The 26,141-nt window shown below is 42.5% G+C and overlaps 1 protein-coding gene across 48 annotated transcripts in view; it reads left to right on the plus strand.

Annotated features, from left to right (window-relative positions):
* Positions 1-26,141, plus strand: part of COL13A1 (collagen type XIII alpha 1 chain) — a 170,638-nt gene that overhangs the window by 119,604 nt on the left and 24,893 nt on the right. For 23 of the 48 annotated variants that reach the window (XM_033149055.1, XM_033149061.1, XM_033149009.1 and 20 more), the window contains 16 exons: positions 843-878; positions 2,103-2,165; positions 2,889-2,915; positions 5,762-5,806; positions 9,384-9,416; positions 11,198-11,224; positions 11,773-11,835; positions 15,049-15,102; positions 16,153-16,239; positions 17,239-17,307; positions 20,429-20,452; positions 20,786-20,839; positions 23,026-23,070; positions 24,843-24,932; positions 25,447-25,491; positions 25,990-26,031. In XM_033149055.1, coding sequence (XP_033004946.1) covers positions 843-878; positions 2,103-2,165; positions 2,889-2,915; positions 5,762-5,806; positions 9,384-9,416; positions 11,198-11,224; positions 11,773-11,835; positions 15,049-15,102; positions 16,153-16,239; positions 17,239-17,307; positions 20,429-20,452; positions 20,786-20,839; positions 23,026-23,070; positions 24,843-24,932; positions 25,447-25,491; positions 25,990-26,031 — 804 coding nt within the window. The remainder of the gene's footprint in view (positions 1-842; positions 879-2,102; positions 2,166-2,888; positions 2,916-5,761; positions 5,807-9,383; positions 9,417-11,197; positions 11,225-11,772; positions 11,836-15,048; positions 15,103-16,152; positions 16,240-17,238; positions 17,308-20,428; positions 20,453-20,785; positions 20,840-23,025; positions 23,071-24,842; positions 24,933-25,446; positions 25,492-25,989; positions 26,032-26,141) is intronic. The other 25 variants (XM_033149036.1, XM_033149025.1, XM_033149039.1 and 22 more) reach the window with 21 other exon arrangements.

Below are 26,141 nucleotides of genomic sequence, written 5' to 3' on the forward strand. Positions count from 1 at the left end.
AGAGGAAGAGGAGGAAGAAGAAGAAACCAAGGAACAGGGATCTCCCCTTTCCACCCTGATTTCAGTTACTTTGGAAGAGAGAGCAGGGGTGCAGGTTCTCCCCTCTGACCTTTTTTAGGGAGGGCTTTGGTCAACTGAGAGAGAAAGCTGAACAGGGAGGCATCAGTGACTGAACAGGAGGGTGCAACCTTGTCATTTAGAACCAGCAGGTGGGAGCAGACCAGCTCCCACCGATGGAGTGTGTACTTGCAAAATTGTCATTCTTACAAAGTGAGAGAGTCTCGTGAGTGAGCATACCAAGCCTTGCTTTACAAAGCTTGGCAAGAGGGACAGGGAAACTTGTTGGGACATATTCATTGCTTCTGCCCAATTCTGAACTCCTTGCCTGCTTCTGAACTCCTTAATCCTGACTCCTGAGCACTGGGTCTGCTGCCAAACCTGCATTGTTACTTGCCTCAATAAATATCTCTTTCTTAACTTCCAAGGAAGAGCTTCTGTCTGAATGTGTTGGGCAGGAGCCAGGACAATATTTTTGATACTATAGAATTCTCCTTGCTACGGCATGCCACTACTTTTTCTACTCCTCCAAAGAGGGGCAGGTAATAAACAACATCTGGTCACACACAGATCCCTAAAGGCTAGAATGGTCCAATACTAGAGTTAAGTAAGCTGAAAAATTTGCAAGGGACATGAATACCCCACAGCTTTTCTGTGGGACGCCTGTATCTGTCTATGTCCCCCTCAGATTCTTATGTTCATGTTCATAAAGGGAAAGGGGTTTTAGTTTGAATGCAACCTAACTCAATCCTTGTTTGTGTTTTTACTTCAATTGGCACTTACAGGGGGACGCTGGAATTCAGGGGTACCATGGAAGAAAGGTATGGTTGTTGTTTTTTAGAAGCATAAGACTAGAAAATGAAATAAGCACAGCAACGTTTGAAATGCATTAATGTAGATCTGAGCCATCTGGGAAAGTGCTGGCAAAGATACACCATCCTTGCCTTATTCATGCACATAGACACAAGCATATCCTGGTTATCACACTTTGCTCATTTCCTACCTTGAGCAGCTTCGGCTGGGAGTGAAGGGACTTGAAGTAAGTGTGACTTCTTCCCCTGCAGCCATCACAAACTCTGTCATGCCCCATGGGTAGAATCTGTTAACAAGAGGGTGGGACTGGAGAAGTTTCCAATTTTTCAGGCTCTCTTGGTTGCTTATGACAGTTTCTGCCAGGAGAAACTGTAAGCCCCTGAAGATTTGACACCTATCTGGAATAAAAATGAGTTTGAATTCATATTCACATGCAAAATGTACAAACTCTAGGTATCCTTCAGTGGTTCCACCCTTGGCTGAATCTGATTATACCCAATCCAAACTGTCAGAGGGGCACATGAAGACCTCTTTGCACATAGAAAGCTAATGTCAGGAACATACACAGAGAGAGATTTTGATAATGTGAGCACTTTCGAAGAAGTAATTCCCCATGTATCTTCTGGGATGGTATAGTCCACTGAAATCTTTGGATCAGCTCTTATCTACTTGCCTTATATGGCTGACCTTACTTACCACTTTGTTGGAGTTTGTGGCGCTTCTGCTATTTTTACAATGAGTCCTTTTATTATGGTTTCCTTGATTTATCGTGCTGCAAGTTATATTGGATGTTATAAGTCGATTAGGTTCATTTTGGTGCTAGGGTTGAGTCCCAGCAGTTTCCAAGAGATGGCTTCTAAATCTTGTGACCCACTGCCTTGGGTCATGGAACTCAGGTGTTAGGTGAAACATGGGGAAAGTGTTGACTTGGTTTGTTGACATCCGTCTGTCTCGGGAGACAATGGTGCAGTGTGCCTTTTGGGGTGAAATCAAACTATTGGAAGGTTATAGTGCCTGCTGTGGCTGTAGATACTGATACGGGATAGGCATGTTTTGTTGTTACTTTTTTGAATACCTTCCTGTATTCATCCAGGCAGGACAGCAAGGGTGTCATCCAGAGATTACTGTCCACGACTTCTTTAATAATATTTCTTCTTAACCAGAAAACTTGCCTTTTTATGGCCCTTATCTGTACCTATTCCTTCCTGTCTTTCCTTGTATCTTTTCCCCAGGGTGAGGTGGGTGAGGCTGGCTTACCTGGCACCCCTGGCCTTCCTGGTCCTTCTGGCCCAAAGGTAACTTTTGCATTGCACTAACAACTTCCTATGTCCCAAATTCAACCGATTGCTATTTCACCGTGTTACAACAGTGATGTTCATACATTGACAAGAGGAGTGGTGTTGCACCCAGAGCAAATTCTGCACACATGTATGGCTTAAGGCAAATATTTTTCCCCCCAGTCTTGACCTGAAGGTTTAGTGACCCATTGTGATGGGTACTAGGTACACTCTTCCCCGCCCCCTTGCCTCACTTTTGCTAGGGCAGGGGAAAACACCACTCTCTGGCCTGGAATTTCTAATTCCTGCTGCAGAGGCTTTCTCCCATTAATTAGTGGTGAGAGAAATGCATTTTGCAGTGCTTTCTCCTATTCTGATCTCATATGTTCTAGAATTGAATCCTGGCAGTGAAAACAGATGCTATGGCTGGGTTCTAGCCCAAACGATGCTCTGTGCTCTTGTTTCTGGTCAAAGAAAGTTGCTTGGTTTTATAGCGCTTGCAAAACCTGTGGAGCCAGAGACAATAGAAGGAGGGGGGGAATGTATGTGTACGCTGTGCACTCTGTCATACCATCTTAAATTTTTTTGTCTATCTACAACCTACATAGTTTTCAAGTGTGCCACCCTTCATTTCTCATCCATTTCTCAATGCAGCTCATTTCCCCTAATTTCTTATTTCTGCCTCTCCCCCCCCCTTTTCTATTTTCTCCCATTTTCTTCTCTATGTTTTCCCTTGCACAGGGTGAAAAGGGGGAGCCTAGCATGAAGGTAGGCATGGTGTCAATCTGGTATGGGAATTGTTACTCAGAACAATGTATTGTTATAAAAATCTTGACCCAAGACAGACCTGTGGCCTATTTAATAGCATATCCATCTGTGTTGTGATTAACCACTAGCAGACTTCCATGTCCTAGCTCCACTAGGCACACACAGAGAGACATACACGGTGAAATCTATCCTTATGAGTTTGGTGGAATTTGACTCTTTGCAAAGGCATTTCTTTGACTACTCAAACTGGCTGATGATTTCTTGCCCTTCTGTATCTTGCGAGACGGGTTGGGATTTCTTCACAATGTCTGGTTAGCTAACACATCAAATCCACTCTAAAATCGGCAGATCCTGATGTTGAGGTTTGGCATGCTCCTTTCTTTTCTTCTGATGCTCTGGGCCCTTTTAAGAGAGGCTAACATGATTTCATGCCCATATGTTATCTATTTGATTAAAATGTATATTGAGCCTATAAATTTTGAATATATTCCTGTGGTTTTTTTTATATAAAAGTATTACAACTTTGGCCAAGATCCACAAAAGACAAGGCAAACTATAGCAAGCTGTATGGTTTAAATGTTTTAGGGGCTGGTTCTAGCTCAGTTGGTTAGTATGGTGCTGATAACACCAAGGTTGCAGGTTCAATCCCTGTATGGGAGAGCTGCATTTTCCTGCATTGCAGGGGATTAGATTAGATGATCCTCCTCAGGGTCCCTTCCAACTCTACAATTATATGATTTTCACACTACTTCATGTGTATAAACATCTAAAAATGTCTGTTTGGATAGCTTGTCTTTTCAATGTACCTACTACAACTTACTGAGACAAATTTGATTTATTAATGTATTTATATGCTGCCCACTCACATACAATATCAAGATGGTGCAAAACAAGATATGCTAATACAATTGGCTTCCCAGCACATGTATTGAGATAATTTAATGGTCGTATCCCCCCTATTCTTTTTTAAGTACAGGCGCTCCATTCTTCCCTTATTCCTTAGTGTTCATGAACAAGAGAAATACATGCACTAAGGTACTAATAGGAAAGAAAATTTGACATCCGTCACCTACTGTGCAGAAAGGCAGCCCCTTATAAACTGCTGCCCTAGGCTGCTACCTAGACTGACTTCATAGTAGGTTGCAGTGAGTCTGCTTTCAAAGACACCACAGTTATTCACACGTTGTGCCTATCATTTCCCAACAGCAAGTTGCATATTAAGAGGAAGGTGGGTAATCATTAGCAACTAATATCAGCCCTAACTAGCATATCCCAGTGTTGTACTCCACATCTACCTAGAAGTTGCCTCCTGATTTTCCAGGCAGTTGAAAAAAAATACACATTCTCCAAGGTGAAGGGGATTATGCATCAAGTTTCACAACCTGTCTGTGAGCACAGCCAGATCATTAAACCCTGGAGATCTGGAGATCTTCTTAATCCAGGCTTTCCAATTGGATTGTGATGAGAAGGAAGCGTCAATTTCATGGTTAAGAAAAATCAAAGCTCCCTGAAACTTGTAGCTTAAAGAGGAAACCAGCAGGAGACTGTCCTGGTGGGAAGAAATGAACAGCATTCTCTCTCTCTCTCTCTCTCTCCCCCCCCCCCCCCACCGCCCACCCCCAAGTTCTGAATTGAGATCCTGGGCTGCCCTCTGCTGGTTTGTTAGAAGCAGAAACAAATTACAGTACATTTTTTCATGTTAGCTTTAGTGAACATCAAAACTGTTCTCCCATTTTTGGCACTTGTGAACACATATGTTTGGTTTATATACTGTTCAGATCACTTCTATCTAATCTATCTATCTATCTGTGAGTTGATCACATATAAGTGGTGTGTGCCTGTATATATTAGTGAAAATGGCATTCAAAGATGCATTCTGCAAAAATGTGTATATTAGGAAAAATTAGCACATAAATGTACGCAGATTTTCATGAGAATGTGTTTTTTTTAAAAAAAGTAGAATACTGATGTGGAAATGTGGTGAGTTGATGTTAAGTTTGGGGAAATGAGGAACTGGAAGCAACTAAAATTGCCACAACCATCCATCCATAGTCCAGAGAGAGACTCATGTCTATATGTTACACACAACAAGGAAGTGTCATCCAAAACTCCAGCATCAATGAATCGTACTGCCTCTCTCCTCCCATAGAATTTAGGCTCACTTGCTCCATGTAGTCCATTGTACAGTACATCATCCCATTTCTGCAGCCATTATGTGGTAGGAAAACACATGATATGATGATGCCAGGGTAAATGTTCCTTTGCTTTGCTGGGGAGAATTTAACACACTACCCATACAGCAAAAGAGTTGATCTGTGGCCGCCATGCAGATAAGTTGTTTTCAGATGTAATAAATTCAGCACAGTGAAGTTCTGTATTTTCTGGGAAGGTAGTTAACATCATCCAGTTGAAGTGACATTGAAAAGGTCATAAGTCAATCCCTATGCCTATGGCATATTAGCATAATATCTCTGCAACACTACCTAACACCACAAGCCATGATGCTGCACTGATTATTTATTTGCTGGCACAACCAGTCTTTAGTTTGATTCTGGCATTAAGTTTTGACATTTTCCCCATGCAAAAGATGGAGAAAACCATGTTCTCATCATGATAACTTTAACACTTCAAATGTTTAATACTAAATTCAGGATTTACTAATTATTTTGTAAGAAATTATCACAGCAATGGTTGACTTCTACTCTAAAGCGTCAGAGCTTCTTGAGATCTTATGGAATATAGTTTTCTCCAGTTTCAGTGGTCACCAACAAAGGTCATATGGGGACCTATGTTTTCCCCTCACTCTTCCATCTTCATTATCTTTATCTTGTTTTTTCCTATTCCAGGGGGAGAGGGGCATGCCAGGGCTACCAGGAAAACAAGGAGTTCAGGTATTCTGCAAGGAATGGAGTCTGACTTGTCCAACCACCCTTACCCATACCTCTCAACTGACCCTGAGTCTCAGAGATTACACCAATTACCTTTAACATTCTCTACATGTATTCTGTACATGTGTTTCCTAATCTTAAAATACAAAAAGCTCAAAGCCCAATTTAGCAAAAGGAAGAAGAACCAGGAAGAAATGTTTTGCTGAACAAATGGCATGCCTGTTCCTCAACAGTTTTCCCATTGTGGAAAGAAGTGAAGTGAAATGGATGCCCTTAAGATACCCACTGCAATGATTGTGTGGTCCACTAAACCAATCTGTGCTTCATTTGTGCCACAGAAACAGAGAGCATAAATTTGACTGATTTGCCATTGGATCAAGGTTGAAATGTTTATCACTTTCACAGGAGTGGAGAAGAATTCCACTTGAGTATGTGCTTAGTTTTAAATTCATAGCTGTGATTCAGATTAAACTCCAGTGCACATATTTTAGGTCAGAATAACCCTTATGTAAAGGACTCCAGAATTGCATTCATTTACATGTTAAAGGATTGACATGCCATCTATTCAATCAAATCCACCCTCCCAATATATATTTATCCCCTTCATGTCTCTAGCCCATAGTTACTAAACATTACTCACATCTGATGCATTTCTGAATGTTTCTTTCACCTGTTATTACATAGAATCCCTGATTTCCATCTTCTGTCCTTGTGTTTTTTAGCTATGCCCCTGATTTCTGTTTCAGAAAGTTGAGAGGTATGATCCTTCTCCCTCTTCTTCCATCCCCATCTGCTTCACACCTTTCAATGTTTGGACCTGTTTGCCCTTCTTGGTTTATGATTTAAATCTGCTTCTCCAAGCAAGTCTCTTTGTTGTTCATCTATTGCACTAAACTCTCCAAACCCCCATTATTCTATGTCTAACAATAAGTATTTCCATCCGTTCCCACTTCTTTCCCTAGGACCACTTGCTCTTGTAATCAAATGCTCTCATTGAAGAGCCTAACAGATACTAATATGTAGAATGTGCCCACTTCCTTTATTTAGCCAATAAGCACTCATCTCAAGGTTCATCTGCACTGCGATTTTTGCCTAGGAAATTCTTACCACTTGATATCCTTCCCAAAGGCTTCCAGTATCTTTCTTTCCCTGCCCAGGTGTTACACTTTACATATTGGCTGCTTTGATGAGCTTGCTGCCCATTAGCATCATTTCCAGTCATTAATAGGGAGCAGTCAAATACAGTGGTCTACAGTGGGCATTATTTTTGCCATAAAAATGCTACTGAACATGGCCTCATCATGGTGACTGGTCCTTCTTCCTGCTGAAACACTTGTAAGTGTATTTCAAATGGATTGAGCCATTACATTCTGCATATCCATGGCCATCTTGAGGCCATTGGGAAGGATATGTGGAGACACAACTTAACAGCCTTTATACAGTAGGTGTACTTCCAAACTTTGGCTGTGTTCACATGTAATGCCAAACCACAGTTTATGTTACAAAACTGAGTTGCAGTGAGCCTTTGGCTTGTTCCCTCCTTCTCTGGCAAAACCATGAAGAGGAGTTCATAATTTTTTGTTTCCTTATTTGACTAACTGCAGCTTGTTGTGATGTTCAAACCTGGGTAGACTTCAGATACTCTTAAATATGGTTTGCTAAAACAAGTCAGCTGCAGACTGTGGCTTATAAATCTGGCTTGTTTAAGTAGATTGTAGCTATGATTAACCACAGTTTAGGGTTGCACAGAATGAACAGTTGTGGTTAATATAAAATGGAAGCAGAAGATTCTAGCCTTCCTGCAGCTATGCCAAAAGAGGAGAGGAGAAGAGTAGTGAATGCAAGAGTCCTAGACTCATTGTGGCTTGTCCTCAGAATGTCAATACATAGTTTAGCAGTACATGCTGATGGAGCCATTGTGGACAGAGTTGGGGTCACTTACCATAGGGAAGCCATTTTCTGTAGTATCCCTTTCATCAGCCTCAATATGTGCTTCAGCCTTCACAAAGAATCACCCAAGTTTGATTCAGATGAACAGCCAAAATAGCTAAGTCATCAAAGGACAATATTTTTATATGTGGACTGTTCTTTTAAATGCAGTGACATAATGCAGATACTGTAGCTGACAATCTCCTGGATAATGTGTGAAGTCATATGTAAAAATAACCAGTTGTTTCATGTGTGGTGCCTTTACCACCTCAACAGTTTGCCTGAATCCAGCTGCAAAGCAAATGTTAAGTAATTGGTAGAGATATGGGGACAAAACCAAACACTCATTTGTCACATGTTAAACAAAAAATCCTGCATATGTGAGGAATTATTTATTTTCCTGCCATTCAAAGTACAAAGATCTCCTGACAGATCCCATGACTGTATAGCATTCTTGCTACATTTCATTTCATTCCCCCACCTTAATGTCCCATTACTAATCTTCACATTTTCCCTCAGTCATAAAATAATACTAGATATGCACAATTGCATCTATGAAACCATAAACTGTTCAATAAAATTGATGGTGAAAACCTTAAGATTATGAAACAGCCAAGGTTTGGTTTCTGCTAAAAGCAACAGCACAGGTCCTCTTTAAATAGCAACAATAGCAAGATGCATTGATAATGCTAGTGTAGAGGAACAGTGAAACACTCCTGTCTAGACCAAAGAGTTTTAAAACCTCCGCCCTCAGGAAATTCTTTCCACATTGATTTGTCTGCAGAAGGACCCCATTGCATGTGTTGAGGAACCCCTTTGTGGTACCGAACAATCTATAGTGATTTCTAGGGTGCCCTCTCAGCACACACAGTGCCCCGGCCAAGCGCATGTGGACCAGTGATGTGCTCCACAATGCACCTAGCACTCCCTGCAACCAAACATTGCAGGAGAAGATTGGTAATGGAAGGCAAACTGTGCTTGAGAGAAGTTTGTCTGCCAATACTGAACTCCTCATTGAGGAATCCCTTAGGTTCAAGCCAGAGGTGACAGCAGCAGACCATCCTCTCCCTCTCCCTCTCTGCTCCACCTTTCTCTCTCTCTTAGAACTAAAAGAGGAACACAGGTGGAGATTTAGGTTTAGAAAATTTGCCCCTTAGCTCCCAGAAGCTTTGAGATTCTGCCAGTCCCAGCCAACGTGGGCAAAAAAGGGAGTTGTAGTCCAAAAACAGCTGGAGATCCAAGTTTGGGAAACATTGAGCTGGATGGACCAGTGGTCTGTCTCAGTATCAGGGAGCTTCCTGTACTCTTGTGTGTTGATGCTTTTGTTATATGTGCTCTGGCATCGGAAAAGTCTTTGCGGGGAGAGGCTAGAGGGAAGTAAGCAGCGGATTTGGTAAGGGATTCATTCACACACTCCCTTTGCTAAGAAAAATCAGATCCAACCCACACGCCCTGTGCTGCTGTCACATCTAGTTTGGCCCTAGTAATCTTCCAAGGCTGTTGGCTTCCATTTTATATTACCTTAGGTATGCTTTGCCCCCTCCCCAAGAAGAAAAAAAAAGAGAGAAGCTTTCTGAAACTTTCTCTCTTGAGCAAACACTTTTTTTCACCATCTATCAAAGTATCCCTGTCTTTCCTTTCTCTCTGTCAGGGGGATCCTGGAATTGCGGTGGCAGGCATGAAGGTTAGTTTTCAAGTGCTAACCTCTCAGGGGGGCTGTAGAGCTCTCTTAGGAGATGAAAACAGAGGTGTGCTCTCAACTTAGCTTCAAATAGTGGGGAGCAGAGAACTGAAAAGCAAAGCACAGCCCTGAGATTAGAGCTGTTTTAATAAAAAGCATTTTTTTTAAAGAATTACCGGTATCCTTATGACTGCTTACTGTTTTGCCGGTTCGACTGCTAAATATTGGGGTTTTATTGCACTCAGAAACATCACATCTAGTGTTTTGTAATGTAGTAAAGATTATAATCCCCTGGAGAGATCCTATGAATACAAAGTTCCTTCATAGTAAAAAAAAAAAAGGGGGGGGGAGTGACACTTAGTCAGTAGTGCAAATGTTTAAGATAATGTCTGTAGTGCAAATGTTTAAGATAATGTTTAAGATAATCCATCAGATTAATTAAATAGCCACAATGACAGATTCTCGTATCATGCACTATCCACCAGTGTTGGATTTTTTTTTTTAAAAGACCTAACGCAGCTTTGATGTGCCAGCAAACCAGTGCTTAGAGTGGTGTACAAAAATATAGTACCACAACCCACATGAGATGCTGGTGTTACAGAGACATTATAACACTGCTGCAAACAGAAACACAGACCAGAGTGATTTCTTTTAAATGAGCATAATATAACTTTTCTCGTAGACTAGTGTGGAATCTAAACACATATAAAAAACGCTGTGAAATGCGTTTTTAAAAAAAAGTTTTGAAAAAAATATTGAATTTGCCATAGCTCACCATTGCCATCTAATGCCACATTTGTATAATGCACTTTACAACACACATTTTATTTGCAGCTGTATAGCTGAGTCCTAGGCACCTGCCTTATCAGGGTAATTTTTTAGCGCTACCAAAATTCCTTTTAAAAGGTAGGATATGTGCAGATGGTGTACTCTGCACTGAAGCTAATGGGACTTCCCCCACCCTGGGAATTCTGTTGGTGAGGGCTGGGCCACCCAGAGCTCATCCACACTTCCATTTGTCCCGTGATTTCTAGACACAGGTCTGAGAAGTTTTTTCTTGTCCTGCCGCTTTCTCCGGGAAAATCTGCGGTTTATTGTTGAATCAGAACAAACGGCATTTGGGTTTTCTGCAAATTGACATTGGTTCCAATTGAGCAGTGGTTGAGCCCCCAGTGTCATTCCCAGAGTTTCTCCAAGAGCAGCACATTATTGTGCTCCATTCACATCTATGGGAGAATGTAAAGAGGGGCACTGTGGCTCTTGTGGCCCAAATCAATATTGCTCCTATCTGCATAGTCATGGTTCTCTTTTTCCAAAGTTGTCTCCTTAGGACAGTATTTGCAGGGCAGAATCAGTAAGCGAGGGAAGACTTCAAATCCTTCCCACCTACTGATTTGTCCCAGAAAAAGAGCCCTGACTGACATTTGCATTAGAAGGAAAACATAGGAACTCAATGTTTTCTTCATTAGTTCCACCCTCAAACTTGAATATTAACAACTCTTGCCCATCTGTATTTCTGCAGATTGAAATAAAATACTTTTGGTCCATTTAAAGCTGGATAAAAAGTTGCATGAGTGAATTTCACATCAGTACACAGCTGTGTGAGACCGAGTGAAACCCATTAGACAGATGTAAATGCAAATCGAAATAAAGCTAAAGTGGGGCTTTGGCATGAGGTCTTCTTCAAAGAATGGTCACCTACTCTGCCTGTTAGTGCTGGAAGTAAAAGAATCACCCCTCTCCTCTCTTCTCTCAGTTTGTTTTTCCATCTTTTCCTAATGCAGGGTGAGCCAGGGATTCCAGGAGCAAAGGTATTGCACTTAAAGAAACGTCTGTGCTTAGTCTGCTTTGTCTATGTTTTATTTTAAGTCTCTTAAGGAGATCTGGTGTTATAATCAGGATGTGAATACTTTGTTCAGTAGAGATGTTCCCTATTTTCCTCTCCCCTCCCCAGCAGGAGACAAGTGAACACCGTAGGGTCTGTAGACGTTTCTATCTATCATCTATCTATCTATCTATCTATCTATCTATCTATCTATCTATCTATCTATGGAGCTACTATATCCTAGCTCTAGATCTCCTCCCCAAGCTTCAATAGAAGGGCATCAGTAATGACCTACTTTACAGGGTTGTTGTGTAGATTACTGAGATTAGGTGTGTGAAGTGTTTTCACCACTTTAAAATTCTATATAAATCCTACTGATGTTGTTGCTATCAGCAACAAAAGTAGAAGTTTTAGCAAGTTTGCTATTTCTTTTAGGTGTTTCAGGGTTTGGCTATGTTGTGCTTGGAGACTACCAGTCAAGTGTAACAGACATTACTCTCTGCCTCCCTTTTCTTACCCATCCTCCAAATAAAGGGTGAACGTGGAGTTGCAGGGAAGATGGGCCCCCCAGGTTTGCCAGGGAAAAGGGGGCAGAGGGTAGGTCATTGTCAAATGCTAGAGCTTGGTTTGCTTATTTGTATTGTCCTTCCCCCAAACCTTGACCAGGTTGCTTTGAGCTGCATTTTCATGCTTGCCAAAGAAAGCATTTATCCTATTTCTTACATGTGTGGAGTGTGTTGTGTATCCCCAAAACTAAACCCAGAATTTGAAGCACCCCTGTTCAGAATACTCAAATATTAGCAGTCTTCTGAAAGAAATATGTTTATATATTGTGTCTGCTTTCACCCTTGGAATAACAAACAGGATAAATATTATGATGGGAGGACAGGACGATTTGGAAGTATGCTGGGATGCCGGTTTATAAGAGGATGCAATTGCTTCTGACTTTGAAGATAGCAAAATCCATGCAACTGATTAGTATTAGCTCTGGCTGCAGCTTATTAACTCTTCACATTTCCCAACTTAATTTGAAAATAAAGCACTCCGTTTAATGGCTTGTGTGCACTTTGAAATATAAGTGAACTCAACTTCTCCACTGCAGATCCAGATAGTAGATGAAAATGGCCCTCTGAGTAAACAATTTCCATCTGTACTCAAAAGTGTTATTGCCCTGTCCTTTTGGACCACTGCATATGTGTACCATGCAGACACAGAAAGCAGTTATATCTAGAACAGAAGTTGGCATCCTGAGAATCTCAGCTGTTGAGGTTTAACTCTGAAGGCTGTTTTGGTTGTAGAAAACAGTTGGAAAGGAAAGTCAGACAGAACTTTCAGCGGTCAGATAATCAGGTTTGCTCCATGCAGCTCTCAGTACTTCATTCTGCCCTACCACTTGGCTCATTCTTCCTCAATCTCCGTGCTCCCCTTCTGTTTCCCTTCCTTCCAAAGGCCTATTGCCATAAAGGGAACTGCCCTCGTTAACTCTCAGACCTATTTTATACATCATGCTTGCACGTGCATTGTTAGTGATGCCCTTCCCATTAAGCAATGTGTCACTCATATGGTTCATACCCATGTGATCCAGCCGTCAAGCAGAAATTTACAAAAATGGGCTCTCACTGTGGTACATGGAATGATTTCAGAATAAATGGTCTCAAGATAGCCTTCTGTACAGCTGGCACTATTATAAATCAGTGTGATCAATATGATTTAAATCAAGTTTCCTATTTTGAAATCCAGACATTTCTTGAGCAAAAATGCATTCTGACCAGCTCAAATAATTAGAACAGACTAGGTTGCATTTCCCTAAGGATGAGGTTGTAGTTTCTGGAGTTCAAAGTCTGGTGCTGCTGATTGATGAAGCACTGTCACTGGAACATCAGCTGCAACCCCTGCTAGACTGAGATTGTCCAGCCACAATTATTGATGCTCTGATAACGTTTAGTGTGGACTCGTGAAATGCACTATGAAACACAGCAGCTACAATGTATTACCTATAGGGACTGCATCTTACCAGTTCTTAAATAACTATAATAGTTGCTGGTTCCTTTCTAGACACATTTGAATGTGCTGGTTATTGCCTGGATAACTTGGGGTCTGCTACTTAAAGGACTACTCTCTCCCACTTGAGTCTACCCAAAATGCAAGGTCTTCCCTCAAGGCCTTTGTTTGGATCCCACAACCATCTGACCTTGTATTTACAATGTCTTTATTGGTCTAGCTACCCCACCACTCATTATAAAGTCTTTTTGGCAGCAAATTCCTTTGTTTATTTTCCCAGGCATTTTGGTGTGTTGAATAGCTGATTTAAATTGCAGTTTGATGTCTAGTTTGGTTTTTGGGGATGGATGCTGCTGTTTCTGTGTTTTACATTGTTTTGTTGTTGATTTTTTGTGTTGTTCTTGTTTGTTCTTTTAACTGCACAGTGCCTTCGGAGCGTAAGCCAAAGGTGGCTCATAAAAAGATCAAAATGAATTTGTTTGCAACTGAATGCTGGTTTTATGTAATGCAAAGGCACAACTCAAAATGTTTGGGCATTCAGCCCACAGACCCTTTTGTATTATGGAGTGATCTCTCCTTATAGCTGAAGCATCAGTGGCATAGTTAGCCATTCGGGCACCTGGAGCGGCGTACGTGCCCTGCACCCAGGGGCGAGGCAAGCCACCCATGGGGCCGGGGGGAGCCACCCACTGGGTGGAGTTGAGCCAGGGCAGGCCACCGCCTCTCCCTCAGCTGTAAGGCGGCTGAGGGGGAGGTGGTAGGCGGCTGTAAGCTCCACGCTTCCGTTTCGGGAGTACAGGGCCTGCAGATGCCCGAGCCACCGTGTCACTCCCAGGAGACATGTGTGGCTTGGGCGCACTGCAGGCACCACTGTAAGTGCCCCCCACCGCCCCAGCTATGCCTCTGTGAAGCATGCACACCTGCACAGAAACTTGGCAAAATCACTGAGGGCTCATCCATAATTCCGCTTGTCCCATGCCTAGAAAGTATGGTTCAAGTGGTTTTCCTGCTCTTTCCCCCGCTCTTTAGCTCTAAGTTGAGCAAATGTCAATCTGGAAAAAGCCTGAATTGCGCATTAGCTCAAAGTGGGACAAGAGGAAGTGTGCTAAGCCCTTACTTGGGTTGCAACAGGTGTCCAGAACTTTCCAGAGACTAGGGATGATAATGGTGTTTCTGTGTTAGATAACTGAAATGGGAACACCCATATTGTTTGTTTCATCAAGCTTAGTTACTTGGGTATAACACAAGGGTATAAAGCCATCCATATGGGCACTGTAAATGATCTTGGACATATACAGGATTACATCACCTTGATTCTGGTACCTGTGATGCACCTGCTGGTCCCTGGTCCCTGACCCCCAATATCAAACCATCAGATAAATGATTGTCCTGTGAAGATGGTTTCTTCACAAGATGTTTGTGAAAGGCAGCCTTTCAAAATTGGAAAGTTCATAAGATGGTTATTAGTTTTGAACCATGTTCTTTGAAAGAGAGAAGATTCTTATAGCCAGAACTTTTTTAAAAAACAAAACACCACACACACAGACACACACACACACACACACACACACACACACACACAGTGTGTTGGTGTAAAAGAAAATGGAAACATGGCCATGTTGTGATATAGAATCAAAAGGCAAACAATGGTTCTTCAGAAGGAAAACTAGCAAAGGAACAGGAATAAAGCTGTAGACATACTTGCCAAGTTGTGCCCATAGATAGATTTACAGCCATTCAGCTGATCCTAGTGCAAATTAAACCAATAATTGCAGCAGGTATCCAACCATGTGTATATTTCACCAACAGGGCGAGAAAGGAAAACCTGGTGATCCGGGACCTCCTGGAACCATAGGGCAAAAGGTTTGTTTTGTTACCTGGGAAGGGGATGTGGTAACAGGTAAATTTTCTTTATTTGCTTGCACCGAAACATTCAGGGAACAGGGCACCTCCAAGTATGCATCTTTATGCTTGCATAAAAACAGCAAATAATCTGACTGGAGAAAAATATTTAACTGGTCGGATCTTTGTACATTTGTTTATTTAAAATGTTTATAGGCCGCACTTTCATATAAAATATCCACAAGGCGGTATACAGACTAAAAACACACTATTATAGTAAAAATGTCAACACATCAGTGATAGCTGGTTGGCAAAGGATTTCAGAACTGAAAGACCTGTTTGAATAATTCAGTGGTTGTTGTTTTTCCCCAGAAGATGCCCAAAAGCAAACTTCTACAGTGGTACCTCGGTTTAAGAACAACCCTGTTTACAAACCATTCAGTTTACAAACTCTGCAAAACTGGAAGTAGTGTCCCGGTTTGTGAACTTTACCTCGGTCTAAGAACAGAAGCCGAACAGTGGAAGGGCACCAGTGGCGGGAGGCCTCATTGGGGAAAGTGCACCTCGGTTTAAGAATGGTTTCGGTTCAAGAACGGACTTCTGGAACAGATTAAGTTTGTAAACCGAGGTACCACTGTATTGGCAAGGATTTCCAAGGAGGCCAACCACATTAAGGGGTTGGAAAGGCGGGCCAAATCTCAGAGGCATGTGGGACCACCAACACTGGTCCATCAGAAGAGCTACATCTTAGTCAGCCTTCCAGACCCAATGAACATGATTAATACTCATTGATCTGTTTTGCTCCCTCCCCTATTCAGTTTTATATTTCCTAAATACTGGTTGGCTTCTCCAGATCCGTAGGTTTCTCCTCCTCCTGTGTGGATGGTGCTGGTTTCGCTAACTGGTTTCACAATTAGTATATGTAATGTCAGCAATCAACTGACTAAGGGGTATTAGCAGCAATACCTTCTCGTTTATCACTTCTTCCCCTTCACTCGTTCAGAAAAGGCCTTGTTATAGAAATACAAACATTACTTTCATTTGACCACTGTTCTTTATTTGTCTATCTAGGGAGATAAGGGAGATTCTGACAATGCACTTGGAGGAGGTAAAGGGGAACCTGGACCCCCTGGATTACCTGGACCTCCAGGACCAAAGGTGAGTAAATTCTCCTTGTTCTTTTATATACATAGTGTAGGTTGCATCTGTGCTTGGGTTGCTCACCAGCTCCACCTACTTCCCAATCCCTGGAGACTTTGCCAACCCTCCTCCCCTTATATTCCCCACCACACAAGAAAAATCTCCTGACTTCTTACAGTTCAACAAAGCCCCTTTTCCTTACAGCTCACTACCCACCCTCCCTACACTGCAGGAACGGCCCTTGAAGAGGGTAAGGAGGAGGGGAGTGGCAGGTGGCAGTGGCAGCAAAACAGGACTAGGGAGCAATTGCTGGGGAGCTGCTCCAGTCTGTACTGATTGTTCCTCTGAGGCTCACCTGCCCACCTGGGCCACTTCTTCCCTCCACCTTGCCCTCTTCCACTAAGGGGTGTTTTGTGTGTTTTTGGCAAGCTGTCATCACACTGTAGTTTGCAGCGCCACCTGTTCTTGGCCAGATGAACCACAGCTTGATAATAGGTAAAGGTAAAGGGGACCCCAGTTGCGGACGACTCTGGGGTTGCGGCGCTCATCTCGCTTTAGTGGCCGAGGGAGCTGGTGTACAGCTTCCAGGTTATGTGGCCAGCATGACTAAGCTGCTTCTGGTGAACCAGAGCAGTGCACAGAAACGCCGTTTACCTTCCTGCCGGAGCGGTCCCTATTTAACTACTTGCACTTGACGTGCTTTCGAACTGCTAGGTTGGTAGGAGCAGGGACCAAGCAATGGGAGCTCACCCTGTCGCGGGGATTCAAACCGCCGACCTTCTGATCGGCAAGCCGGTAGAGGAAGATATGCTTACTGAAGACTATTCCAGAGTGGGTTAGAATCTGACTATGTGTACACTTATAACTGCACTATACGATTTTTCTGTGAAGGATGTCCTCTCCTTTGGGGCTTTCTATTCAAGATACTTGAATACTTAAGAGAAACTTTCAAGCACTGAAGTATCTCTAATCTAGATGGAAACTCTGGTTTCTAACCACCTATTTAATATTTTTCAGGGTCCCAAGGGTGAACCAGGAAAGAATGAAATGGTAGATTACAATGGCAATATCAATGAAGCTTTACAGGTAATAAACTAAGCTGACACATACAACACAGGTGTGCACCATGTGTTGCTCCAATGACCTATTTGTTTGTTTTATGGTGATATTTTTTGAAGAGTAACAGGTTGTTTCATGCTGATTTAGCTACAACAAGTGACCATCTCATACAGCAGGCATGTCCAAAGTCTGTTTTGGGGGCCTAATCCAGTCTGTTGGTCGATTTAATCTGGCCCCTGTGGCAGTATATGTCCTGGGGTAAAATCCTTAAAAAAGCTCAGCAACTTCAATCCTATAAAAAGCTCAACAACTTTGGTCAGCCCTCACACACGTTTACTTCATCAAATCTGGCCCTCTTTGAAAAAAGTTTGGGCACCCCTGTCATACAGTTAATTGCTACCGGTACCTCTGTAGAAGTTATAGAATGGAGACTTGGGTGTTATATTTATGTATACAGATTATTGCAATCACAGCCAGTGATTGAGCAGCACTGGATCATGATATGGAGATCATTCATGTTTAGGATTACTCAGATTTTAGAATGCAGAGGGGATTCTGGTGAAGTCACCTATTGAAGATGGTAGGATTAGTTTGCAATCTCCTTGTTCCACTGCATGCAAAACAGCATCTTTTATCTAAAGGAGATCAGCAAAAGTGTGACATTCCTCTGGAATATGCATAAAGAATCCCAACCACTGCATGAACAGAAGTCCTACTTTGGGGAGTGTTAGCAAATTCCAACTCACTGGACAAAGCTGAAAAGGCCTATTATGGCATGCAAAAACATGCCTTGAAAAAAGATAATGCAGCCACCATGAACCAATAATAAGATTTTTGAGTGATGTTTAGACTTTACTGAGAAGTAGGCTTCAGTATAAAACCATCCAGATGTCCACTAAGGGCCAAACTTACATGTGGCACTAAACACCATACTGTATTAGTAGGTCTAGCTTATTTTAGATTTTCTTTTGATGTTCGGAGCTGATATCCATTCCTTACAATGTTGGTAAATTTCCAGCCAAACTATACATGATGCTAAACAGGTGACTACGAGTTCTGTGAATCTTTTTAAATAGCAAACATGAACAAAATCAGAACTGTGGCTCATAGAGAGAGTTTTTTAAAATTCTTTATTCCCCTGCCATGATTCCAATTAAAATCACCCCCGCAGTTGCTGTTAACCCCAGGAGCAAAACTTCCATTGCCACATGGAGATAATTCTCTTTGAAACCATGATGGGATAGAAAGGGTTATTCTCTTGGGCCTGTGGAGCTAATGTCAGTGATAGGGAACCCACACTTGCTTATTTAGTTTTTAAAAGTTTGGTTTAATTTGTTGTAGTGATGCATTTAGCATCACATTTTTTTTTGGCCCTAAGCTTACTGACATCGCAAGGAATGTTAGGAAGCTATGGGTCTTGGTCCTTATCTAAAAATATGCTAGACCTACAGCTCTGAATGCAAGATATGGAGATGACCAACGACTGTCTGAATCTCCAAGACCACAGAATATCTCAGTCAAAGGAGGGACATGACATTTTCCGTTTCTCACATCTAATACCTGAGGAGGTCTGCTTAGCTCCAGCAAGGTGTTAGTCTCATTTGCCTTCAGACTGTACACTGCAATGCTATTCAGCATGTATCTCAGTATTCTAACTTCTGCACTCCATGATCTCTTTTTGCTGTTGTTGTTCAGTCGTGTCTGACTCTTCATGACCCCATGGACCAGAGCACGCCAGGCACCCCTATCCTCCACTGCCTCCCACAGTTTGGCCAAACTCATGCTAGTCGCTTCGAGAACACTGTCCAACCATCTTGTCCTCTGTCATCCCCTTCTCCTTGTGCCCTCCATCTTTCCCAACATCAGGGTCTTTTCCAGGGAGTCTTCTCTTCTCATGAGGTGGCCAAAGTACTGGAGCCTCAACTTCAGGATCTGTCCTTCCAGTGAGCACTCAGGGCTGATTTATTTAAGGATGGATAAGTTTGATCTTTTTGCAGTCCATGGGACTCTCAAGAGTCTCCTCCAGCACCATAATTCAAAAGCATCAATTCTTCGGTGATCAGCTCTCAATGCCATACATGATCTCTTTTATACCCTACCAATAGGCTGTCAGCTAGGACAAAGAGGATATTAATTCAAAATGCATTATTATATAATATGCCTGAATAGCTCCTGCCAGCAGATCACTTTTTGCAAGAGTTGTACAGACATAGCAGCAGTAATAAGATAGTCCCCCACCTGCCAGATTAATACTGCAGATGTTTCAGATTTGTTACCTAGCTACAACAGATGTTTATAAACCCATTAGGCAGTAGGAATCAGTAAAGAACTTCTTGCAATACTTATATTTTGAATAAGAGCTTAACTCTCTGAAATGGGTTCCCCCCCCCAACGAAGATTTCTTGTCTGCTTAATAAATTCCATTTTGTACCTCATATTAACCTATTCTTTTCTGGTCTTTATCATGGGCACTTTATCATGTGCACCAGAAATAGGCAAGTAAAGTGATGAGTTCAATGCAGCCTGATGACTGATGATGGGTGGGAGCAGTGTACACTAATCAGTAGTATGGCTGTCTAAAGCATTGAACTATAAAAGGACCACTTGAAGGGCTGTAGGAACCAGGTCTATAGTATATGTACAGGGAAAGCTGCGTGGAAATTGCTTGTTTGGGGAGAAATGGTTTTGAATTTCAGGGTACTGAAGTAGTGCTGGTTTCAGATTAGGAATGCCAACTTGGATGCTTTCTTCTATGCATCTGTAACAGCTGATCATCTTGGACATTTGTAAACATATAGCGTGGTATATCCAGTTGTGGATTCCCTGTTCCCATTGATGCCCCTCTTCATCTGATCCAAAGGGCTGGGAGACCCTCTGCAAGGAGGGGAGGGGAAGAGGAAGTCCCTTCACATTTGCAGGGTTGAGTCTTGCCCATAGATTATTATGAAGATGCTGTAAAGCTGCTGTTCTCCCTAAAGGAAAATTATAGTGTAAAAACTATTTTGAAGTTCCAGAATGGAAATAAAACCTATGTAACATTTCATGCAAAGTGCGGTTAATTGTTTAAGCATTAGTTTGGAGGTGAAAGGAAGAGAGTTGCTTCTTCAAGAAGAAACTTCAATATATATATTTTGGGTTTTTTTTCCAGGAGATACGAACCTTGGCTCTTATGGTGAGTCACCTTTCCTCCTATATGCACTGGGGTTTATAAACAAAGTTCTGTTTCATAAAAGGGGTAGAATCAGCAACCATTGGAAGATGCTTAGGAGGCCATCTGGTCCAACCAGTGCGCAGGATCAGCAAAGCAAGACGCTGCTGCAGCATCCCTGACAGATGGCTGTCCATCAGCCTCTGCTTAAGTAAAAGAAGAGCCCACCACCTTCCAAGGCAGCCTGGTCCACTGTCAAAAAGCTGTTACCATTAAGAAGTATCTACTTTTGCAATGTTTTCATTTTTAAAGGAAGAAAGCAAGTTATTTTATAAACATGAGTTTTTCTTTCATCAGGGACCTCCTGGACTACCTGGTGTCGCAGGTCCTCCAGGACTACCTGGACAGAAGGTAAGAGTCACAACCTGAGATTCCTTAAAAATGACTTGGGCATGATCTAGCAAAAATAAAACACTTTAAGGCCCATAAGGTTTCAGTGCAATAGATGCCTACATGTGTTTCTCTCTCATTTAAATTCAAAAATGCTGAACTTGTGATTATGCTCCAAGCTTACTAATAATTAGGACCTTGTAATGCAATCCTATATACATCTACTCAAAAACAAGCCCCGTTCAATGGAACTTAAGGTAAAGGTAAAGGTACCCCCATCCGTTAGGTCGCTCTATAGGTCAAGGGAGCCAGCGTTTGTCCACAGACAGCTTCCGGGTCATGTGGCCAACATGACTAAGCTGCTTCTGGCGAACCAGAGCAGCGCATGGAAACGCTGTTTACCTTCCCGCCGGAGCGGTACCTATTTATCTACTTGCACTTTGACGTGCTTTCGAACTGCTAGGTTGGCAGGAGCTGGGACCAAACAACAGGAGCTCACCCCGTTGTGGGGATTCGAACTGCCAACCTTCTGATCGGCAAGCCCTAGGCTCTGTGGTTTAGACCACAACGCCACCTACGTCCCTTCATTGTAAGGATCTGGTGAGTTCTGTTTCAGTGTATCTGAAGAAGTGTGCATGCACACGAAAGCTCATACCAAGAACAAACTCAGTTGGTCTCTAAGGTGCTACTGGAAAGAATTTCCTATTTTGTTTCCTATTTTGTTTCGACTATGGCAGACCAACACGGCTACCCACCTGTACCTTCAATGTAACTTACTCCTGAGTACCCAGTAATTGAAAAAGATCGTGTGTAAGCATTAATGTACTACATGACCAGTAGAGTTATTTTCCCTGTGTATCCTCATCACTCCATAATGAAAAGGCAGTTGTAAACCTTTCTTCCTACTCATTATATCTCACATTTTATAACTGCAGAATAATAAAAACCTAGTTTTAGTATGAGGTGGTGCTGTGCATTCCATTACTAAGGGGAAATGTTCTATAAATGAAAATTAAAACTGGATAATGTCTGACGCAAGAAACTTCTTTTTTTGTTAACTGCACTCTAAAGGCTTTTCTGCACATTACATTTTACCCCCTGATTGCTAGACCTGAGGCAAGTGCATATTAGGTACAAGCCAGATAGATGACACAGCTGGTTGTAAATTAATTTACCACATAAAATTTGCTTTAAAAAAAACAACGTAAGTCCACTCTGAAGCATAATTTAAAACATGTTTTTATGCCTGATGGTTGTGCTGCATCTATGCTATGGCAGGGAAGAGCAGTTACTTCATTCTCAGTGGCCATAAAGGAAACATAACACAAAACTGGGGGGGGGGGTTTGAACTTTAATTGCCTCTGTTAGTTAAATGCCACTAGGTGTATATAGTGGACACTAGCTGCGTACACACTATGAAATACATTCAAAGCACATTTACCCCCTCAAAGAATTCAGGGGTAAACTACAGCACCCAGAATCCTTTGAGGAAAAGTAGTATGTACACAGGCATCAGCACAGCTGGGGGAACAGGCTGCATTTCTTCCCTGAGGTTCCCATCCTAGAAAACCTCTTCCCCAAACTTGGCTCTTGTGCAAATCCCTCTGTGGTGTGGTAGTTCTAGGGCACTGCTATTGTCAAATGAATAGGACTGCCAGGTTGTTGGCTAAAAATCTACCAGTGCAAGCAGAAGACAACCCAGGCTTCCCCACAAGTCCCCCTCTTAGCGTTCCCCATCCTCCCAACCTCCCTCCTGTTCTCCACTTGTCATAATAAGCAGACTCTAGATCTACTGCAAGAAATACAGGTGCCAGAAAAGATTGGAACAAGCGAGAGTGGTCATGGCTCCTTCATGCTCCCTGCATTGGGGAATTTGAATGTGCAGTGTAGATTTCCAGGTTGCAGTCTTAGAACGTTCTGTAGCCACTGACTATGCTCAGTCCTCATTGGGTTGTTTGGTGTTTTCCTATACCTTAAGGTTTGTATCTAAAGCTTGTTGTTGTTGTTGTTGTTTCTTATGCAACCCTTGGAACTCCCCCACCAAGCCTGCTGATACCACTCTCTTGTGCACCTGAAGAGTGAAGTTTGCTATAATTATCTATGATTCCTCTACCTGCAGAGTTGTTTTTCATCATTTCCCATGCTTAACACACAAAGAGGTGAAATAGCCCTTCACAATTTTCCCCCCATTGGTTTCTGCATCTTAGGGTGAAATTGGCCTGCCTGGTCCTCCCGGACATGATGGAGAAAAGGTAAGGGCTAGGTAATGGGAGTGTATTAATTTGGTTGTCCTTTCAAGCACGAAAATAGATGGGTCACAGTTTCAAATGACTGAAGGTGAGATTATCTGCTCTCTAAAACTGGAATTACTATAAAAGGCGCTGATGATGATCTTGATTTAAACTGTTTCCATAAAACAATAATGCTTTTGGTGGTTCCATTTGCCAAGTGCTTGGCCTGATCTATGGCAGCTGTTGAGTACATACCTGCGATTAGCCATATGATATCAGAACTTCCAGATTGTATGTTTTACCAAACTGGGCCTGGAGACTTCAAAACCTGACTGAATTGTCATAAGGCAAGATCCTGCCTTATCTTCCTTCCTGATGGGTCTACCTCTTTCTTCACAAGTTAAATACACAAATGTTCTTCTCAATGAACTCAATGTGATTTTTGCAGGCAGAAATCCAAATCCTACACACATTTATCTTGAAGTAAGTTTGGAATGCCTCTCTGTTTAGCATAGCTTTCTACAAGACTAAGATGGTGAAAAACTGACAACTTTAAATGTGTTTTCATGTGATTTTTTTTTTCTAAGAAGAGATTCACAGTAATTTGCAGTGGTGTGGAAGGAGCAGAGGGATGGACTTACATATTTCCCCTCCATCCTGTGCGGACACATATTTTCACACAGCGCCCCCCCCCCTCTCTCTCACACACACACACAAAAGCATGGAACTCTTAATCTCAGGGTCATGGGTTCAAGCCCCATATTGGTCAAAAGATTCCTGCATTGCAGAGGGTTGGACTAGATGACCCTCATGGTTCCTTCCAAATCTACAATTCTATGATTCTATGAACTTCAGGGTCACACTCATAAATGGGATGCCATAATGGGGTGAAATCCTCCCATTTATTTATTTGTGCACCTTTGGACAAATGCCCTCAAGGTGGCCTACAAGGCCAATCCATATAAGACACAACAATAAAACTACAAAAGCAAAACAACAAATGAACAGGAAGATTTATTGTTTATAATTTGTTGTGTATTGTTTTACTGATTTTCCTGTTAGCCACTTAGAGCTCATTTGAAAGATATTGTGGGTTATAAATGTTCTTCAATTACACTCTTCATTATATTACATCTGCTGCTGCTTCTACAGAATAAATCCATCTACACTGCATTCCCAGGCCCTTTGCCTAGTGAGTTGTTGACTAGGGACATGTCAAGAAACACATTAGAGAGAGGAATGTGCTAAAGTTCTGCGAGTAAAGGCCACAAAGGGTGTTGTCTACAGCTGTTTGCCAGCGCTGAGTTCAGCCCCCTCAGTACCTGGGTCTCAATACTCTGTTAATGCCAGCAGTGCGCTCATGTTTTTCTATTGCATGGTATAGTACAGGGGTTGGCAAAGCTTACTGGCCGTGGGCCGGATCACTCCTGCAGAGATCGTCTGTGGGCCGGGCCAGCACAGTGCAATGCTGGAAATCGCATCTGCGCATGTCCGCGGCGCTGGAAATAGCTTCTGCATATGCCCAGTTGCCAAAAATCGTGCCTGCACAGAAGCGATTTTCGGCATCTGGCCATGTGCAGACGTGATTTCCAGTGCCACTTGGCGAGTCCCTGCGCCGTGCTGCGCCAATTTAGTGCAGTGCATGAGGGACTCACCGAGCGGGCGGCTCGGTTTGGGGGCAGCTCGTGGGCTGGTAAAACGGTCTTCATGGGCCGTATCCAGCCCATGGGCTGCACGTTGCCGACCCCTGGTATACAGTATTTAAAAATAAATATTTTTTTCTTCTTCTATAGGGTCTTGATGGCCTAGCTGGAGAAAAAGGTGATCAGGGGGTGCCAGGACCTCTAGGCCTAACAGGTCCAATCGGACTTCCAGGATTAACAGTAAGCTATCCAAAGAATTAGATCATCCCCCCCAAAAAACCACTTCTGTGGGGAGAGTCAAGCACTACAAAACACTGCCTTGAATTCTTTCTCAGCTGAAGCTGAGCTAATGGTTGCTCACCTAAGCCTCCGCAGTGAGTTTGTGAAGGAGGTGAGATTTGAAGCAGGAACTACCACTACTACTGTTCTCACCTTAAGTTGTTATACTAAACGGGCTTAAGAGTTTGGCCATTATATTTCCTTCCTGAACATACTCTGCCAACTTAAGACATTATCTAAATTTGTTAGAACGGTGCCCAGCTATTTTGACAAAGATCAAGATAGGTAGCACAGCGAATTCAGGCACACTGTAGTATATTTTGGGAGGGGCGCAAAATGATGACTGCAGTTCTTCTTCTCTAATGGATGTCTTCATCTGAATGTTAAGCCACCTGAAAGCTCTTAATACTGTAAAGTTCAAGAAAGAAAACTCATACCAGTGCTTGGGTTTATGCTATACTTGCTGCATTTGCAGGGAGAGAAAGGAGAACCTGGAGCAAAAGGAGACACTGGAGATTCAGTAAGTTGTCATTCCACAATTTATCCTCTAAAAACAGAAGCTGAAGCTTACTGGGAGGATCATTGGTGTAGTCAAAGCATCCTTCAGGGTTTCATGGGTTTAAACTGCCTATGCCAAACTATTCTACTGAAAAAGGGGCCAGCCTTGGCATGATGGCAACTGATCTGTGGCTGACCTCTGAGTACTCACAGAGTAAGGGCAGGGACCATTTTTAACAGCAAAAGGGATTTCTGGCTGAGGACCACAGCAGCCTTCCCTACTCACAGCATGGTTTTCTGCATCCCCAAGCACTTCTCCAGCCAACCACACCTCTAATGCAGTGCTAAGTTGAGAAGAAAAAACACCCAGAAGGATAGACTTCAGAAACGTAAATGGCACCCATCTTCTTTTTATTTATGCCATAACCATTCACTTCTCTCATAAGCCCACCATTCTGAAGGTTACATAATGTGCTCTTATGCAAGCTGTTTACCTTTGTTTTTCTGTTTGGGGTTTCAGGTAAGAGGGCCCCCAGGGCCACAAGGCCCACCAGGAACACCAGTAAGTCCTATCTGTAAACTACATTGTTGTTGTTAAGTCATTCAGTCGTGTCTGACTCTTCATGACCCCATGGACCAGAGCACGCCAGGCACCCCTATCCTCCACTGCCT

This window comes from Lacerta agilis, chromosome 5, assembly GCF_009819535.1.
Source record: "Lacerta agilis isolate rLacAgi1 chromosome 5, rLacAgi1.pri, whole genome shotgun sequence".
NCBI classification, from domain to species: domain Eukaryota; kingdom Metazoa; phylum Chordata; class Lepidosauria; order Squamata; family Lacertidae; genus Lacerta; species Lacerta agilis.